We start from the raw sequence: 5,356 nt of genomic DNA, 5'->3' as shown, positions 1-5,356 counted from the left end.
CTTCACGTGAGACGCGCATTAGGAACAGCGCTGCGGAGGTACCGGTCCACGTTCATCCCCAGCCGACGACGTGCCATTGAGGGGACGGTTACTTGGGCGCAACGCTGGTTCAGTTATCAGTGGCGGGAGCATCTATCAGAAAAAATAAACAACTAAACAGGAACGGGTTGTCAGCTTTCTTGGGTTGTGTTGTCTTTTCTGGACTATAACGCTACAAAAGTCGAATGTGAAAATGTTTTCTCCTTCAGTGTAGCATAGGAAGAAACTGCAGTATTTTGAACATGTCAATTTAGAAAAATGTCCAAAAAAACCCAGAAATATCTTAAGTGATCTCTCTTTCTCTCTCTCTCTCTCTCTCTCTCTCTCTCTCTCTCTCTCTCTCTCTCTCTCTCTTTCTACTCCCATCTGTTCATGTAGTGTATAACTGCTTAAGTGTATGAATTCAAATAAAAGCATTTATTTAACTGCCTCATACACAAGAGCTTCTCCAATGGGGCATTGTAGCGGTGGATGTGGAAATTTACCCCCAGATAAAATCAAAGGCACAAAGCCAGAGAAGTGAGTCAGATTCTTGAGTTTGTGCAGTGTGCTAACCCCGCTGGTAGTGTTTCTCTAGTAGGTCACATGGTGTCGTGCCAGTCCACTGGTATTAAAGTGGCACATTTGGTCTGTCAATGGGGTTAATATGACCAATGACAAGCTTAAGATTCTCATCTGACCACAGCATGCAACACAAAAACTGGGTATCTCTTCTTTATGAGATTTTAGACTTTCGGTATTAATGCAGAGACATGAGGGGTCAGTGTATGAATGAGTGAAAGCACTCTGGCTAAGAGGCTTTTTAACAAGGTGGGATGAACTTACTACAGTTGTGATCAAATTTATTCAACCCCCACTGAAATAAAGTGTTTTGGCCAGTTTGACATTGATTTTGATCATTTCAGTCATCTTATTTACAATTATATCAAAGAGGCACTTATAAATTAGACAAACATAACATAATATTTATGATGGAATAACCACAAATGTCTTTACTGTGCTCACATCATTATCAGTTTTATTCAACCCCCTAGTGACATTATTTTTTAGTACTTAGTACAACATCCTTTTCCAGTTATGACAGCTTTCAAGCGTGAAGCATAGCTTGACACAAGTGTCTTGCAGCGACCTATGGGTATCTTAGCCCATTCTTCATGGGCAAAAGCTTCCAGTTCAGTCACATTCTTAGGCTTGCGCACTGCAACTGCCTTCTTTAGGTCCCACCAGAGGTTCTCAATTGGATTTAAGTCTGGTGATTGCGATGGCCACTCTAGAATGTTCCAGCCTTTCATGTTCAACCATGCTCTAGTGGACTTGGATGTGTGCTTCGGATCATTGTCCTGTTGGAAGGTCCAACGTCTCCCAAGCCGCAGGTTTGTGACTGACTCCATCACATTTTCCTCCAAGATCTCCTGGTACTGAAGGGAATTCATGGTACCATGCACACGTTGAAGCTTTCCTGTACCATTAGAAGCAAAACAGCCCCAAAGCATAATTGACCCCCCGCCATGCTTCACAGTAGGCAAGGTGTTCTTTTGTTCATAAGCCTGGTTCTTCCTTCTCCAAACATAGCGCTGGTCCATTGTCCCAAACAGTTCTAATTTAGTTTCATCTGACCACAGTACACTGTCCCAAAACCTTTGTGGCTTGTCCACATGACTTTTGGCATACTGCAGTCGACTTTTCTTGTTCTTTGGAGTCAGCAAGGGGGTGCGTCTGGGCGTTCTGGCATGGAGGTCTTCGTTATGCAGTGCGCGCCTTATTGTCTGAGCTGAAACTTCAGTGCCCACATCTGACAGGTCTTTTTTCAGTTCCTTAGCAGTCACGCGGGGATTTTTCTCCACATTACGCTTCAGGTAGCGCACAGCAGTCGCGGTCAGGATCTTCTTTCTGCCACGACCAGGTAACGTTTCCACTGTGCCCTTTAACTTGAACTTGCGAATGATACTTCCGATAGTGTCTCTTGGAATATTTAACAACTTCGCAATCTTTTTATATCCATTGCCATTCTTGTGAAGAGCAATAACCTCTTCTCTTGTCTTCTGGGACCATTCTCTTGCCTTCACCATGCTTGGAAACACACCAGTAGATGTCTAGAAGGAGCTGAGTATCACAGTCCTTTTAAATCTGCCTAATTGGTGCTTATCATGCTTGATTGCTGCTCGTTGACATCCACAGATGTTTTCAATACCTGATGGAAAACACTGGAATGAACCTCTGTTCTTAGGAGTGGTAGTCGTAAAGGGGTTGAATAATTGTGTCAATGAAGAAATCACAAAAAGGCCATTTAATACTTTATGACAAAAAAAATTGATGCTATCTTAGTTGCATTTAGTTCTTTAACAAGTCCTTGTAAGATTTCATTATGAACACAATTACAAATGTGCACTGAATTCCATAAAACCCTTCGCAGCATTGGGGGTTGAATAAATTTGATCACAACTGTAGGTGGAGTGAATGGGATTTGATCTAGCTTTACATGTTTTTAATTACCCCAGTTTCTATGCGGCAGCATAACTACATATTAGAAATTAATATTCAGCAATGCACTAGTATGTTTTTACAGAGTAGGACAAAGATAATTTTTTTCATGAAATGTACCTCAGACCCTTAAAAAAAATTCCCATGTTTACCATATTTGGTGTAGATTCATATCAATACACGCGCACATATTTAACTGGAAACATTTTCTTTGTGCAGGATCTTCTGAATGTTTTTGTTATACACGTCCTGAAACACTTTTGTACGGTTACGTCCTGTCTCCGCATGTTTGTTCTGTGTGAGCGTACATGGAAGTAATATGAATTACACCGTTAGGCGGCGCTGAGTCCCTGCATATCTTATCCTCAGAAGTACACTCATGGGCAGTCTCAATATTTGAGCGCTCTGCAATTATTCAATGTCAGGTCCAGAGCAACAGACCTTTACACACGTGCTTAACTTGAATAAGTTTAAGTGAAATCCCTTAGTATTCAATCTGGCACAAGTCACTTGACGTTTGTGTCAGGGTTGCCGTTCTTATCTTCAGAAATGGCTTTTTTAAAATTGGTTAAAAGCTCCCACGACGTTTCTCTTATCGTCGTTCTGTTCTCGTCTTCTCCGTGGCCATAAAAGGCTTAAAGAGTTATTAAGTTTTTGTTGTTGTGCATGTTCTGGGACACTCCGTCTGAATACCGCGCGCACTCCTCAGCCGCATCACTTCTGGCGCTCCCACGCGCACCTGCGTTCCGCGCGGAGCGTCGCCAGCTCGGGGCCGCCTGTCATAGAAAGAGGGCGTGTCCGAGATCCGAGCGAAAGGGAAGTAATTTCGGACGCACGCACACACTCGCGAGCGCGCGGAGGAGCAGCAGGCTAATATGATTAGCCGTCTATTAGCTCCGCGCGCGAGACAGACCCAGATACGGCGCGAGCGATTCTGCGAGGAGGAGGAGGAGGCGACTAACGGTAACGCACATTTCTTCCATGCATTTAAAAAAGCCGATTCGAAGTAATTTAACGCTGTGATCCACCTGATACCTACTTTAAAAGAAAACTTAGTGCTTATACAAAGTTTTTTTCTTTCTTTCTTATAATTATGCGCTCCAAGAACTGTTTGAAAAGGTAGTTTTGTCAAACAATATTTGCGCAGAAGATAATACTGGAACCCAAATTAAATTATGGACATCCTGTAATGTAATGGCTAAGAAAGATTACTAAATACATATTTGTCTCGTTTTTTTTTCTCTCCGGATAAAGAAATGACTGCACTGCTGTATGAAATCTACACCTACGGCTGTCCAACATCACGGAAAGCACATTTTCCATCATGAACTGACTACCACGATCTTTTCATTATTTTTTCCGCGGACGTAAGCAGTCAAAAGTCTGTGTAATCCTAGCTGGTGTGAGATGACGGGAAAGTGATCCTGGGTTATGGATTGTGTCAACATGACCAACCGGACGGAGGGCGGCGTCGGTGGCTCTGCTCAGACCTTGCTGCAGGTGTCGCTGGTGGTGCTCGTCGGACTGCTCATCCTCCTGACCGTGTTCGGAAACGTTCTGGTGGTGATCGCCGTGTTCACCAGCCGTGCCCTGAAGGCCCCCCAGAACCTGTTCCTGGTCTCCCTGGCGTCCGCCGACATTCTGGTGGCCACACTGGTGATGCCCTTCTCGCTGGCCAACGAACTGATGGGTTACTGGTTCTTCGGCAGGGTGTGGTGCGAGATCTACTTGGCACTCGATGTGCTCTTCTGCACGGCGTCCATCGCCCACCTGTGTGCCATCAGCCTGGACAGATACTGGTCCATCACGCAGGCCATCGAGTACAACCTGAAGCGCACGCCGCGTCGCATCAAATGCATCGTCGTCGTCGTGTGGGTCATTGCCGCGGTGATCTCCTTCCCGCCTCTCATCACCATGGAGAAGGAGGATGTTCATCACAAGGACAAGCCCATGTGTAAGATCAACGAGGACAAGTGGTACATCATCTCCTCCTGCATCGGCTCCTTCTTCCTGCCCTGTGTCATCATGGTGCTCGTCTACGTACGCATCTACCAGATTGCCAAGAACCGAACAAGGGCGCCCCCTGGTGACCGGAGGAAGAAGGGAGCGGGGAAGAAGGAGAACGGGCACTGCCACGAGAAGCTTAACGGCGAGGCACACGCTGAGCAGGACGACGCCGACCACAAGGCTCACGCCGACGGAGCGGATGTCGAGGAGTCGTCCTCGTCCGAGCACAAGGACGACGAGCCCTGCCCCGGCAAGAAGAAAAGAGTGAGAGTCAAGACCAAGCTGAGCCAGATCAAGCCGGGAGATCAAACGGGCAGGCGTGAGCAGGCGCTCCCCTGCGGTGGCGGCCGCTGGAAGGGCCGGCAGAACCGGGAGAAGCGCTTCACCTTCGTCCTGGCCGTGGTCATCGGCGTCTTCGTGGTCTGCTGGTTCCCGTTCTTCTTCACGTACACGCTGACGGCCCTCTGCGACTCGTGCGGCGTGCCCCAAACCCTCTTCAAGTTCTTCTTCTGGTTCGGCTACTGCAACAGCTCCCTCAACCCCATCATCTACACCATCTTCAACAATGACTTTCGCCGGGCCTTCAAAAAGATCCTGTGCCGTGGAGACAGGAAGCGAGGCGGGTGAAGCGGTTGCCACCTGAGATGGGCAGGGGGACATGGGGGGGGGGGGGGCGGGTTGGTGGTAATCACATGTTCTTTTAGCTTTGAAGTTGCTCTTTTGCCAGAAGGTTGGAATAGCTTCTCTCTACAGACTCCCATCTAATGCGTTCTAAGGCCAACTGAAGTCAGTGAGATGTGTGTGAAAAGAACAGCTTCCCACCAGCTCT

The 5,356-nt window shown here is 46.9% G+C and overlaps 1 protein-coding gene across 1 annotated transcript; it reads left to right on the top strand.

Moving 5' to 3' along the window:
* Positions 1-3,324: 3,324 nt before the first annotated feature.
* adra2a (adrenoceptor alpha 2A) lies at positions 3,325-5,158 on the top strand. The gene is made up of 2 exons (XM_076985117.1): positions 3,325-3,483; positions 3,775-5,158. The coding sequence occupies exon 2, from the start codon at positions 3,952-3,954 to the stop codon at positions 5,152-5,154; it is 1,203 nt and encodes a 400-aa protein (XP_076841232.1). The 5' UTR covers positions 3,325-3,483; positions 3,775-3,951; the 3' UTR covers positions 5,155-5,158.
* The last annotated feature ends 198 nt before the right edge of the window (positions 5,159-5,356 follow it).

The sequence above is a fragment of the Brachyhypopomus gauderio genome, unplaced genomic scaffold (assembly GCF_052324685.1).
Source record: "Brachyhypopomus gauderio isolate BG-103 unplaced genomic scaffold, BGAUD_0.2 sc37, whole genome shotgun sequence".
NCBI classification, from domain to species: Eukaryota; Metazoa; Chordata; class Actinopteri; order Gymnotiformes; family Hypopomidae; genus Brachyhypopomus; species Brachyhypopomus gauderio.
Note: the sequence above shows the minus strand (reverse complement) of the source record. Positions and strands in the feature narration are given on the sequence as shown.

What these genes read in the sequence shown, in the direction of transcription:
- adra2a (XM_076985117.1), top strand. Translation starts at nt 3,952, where the DNA reads ATGGATTGTGTCAACATGACCAACCGGACGGAGGGCGGCGTCGGTGGC.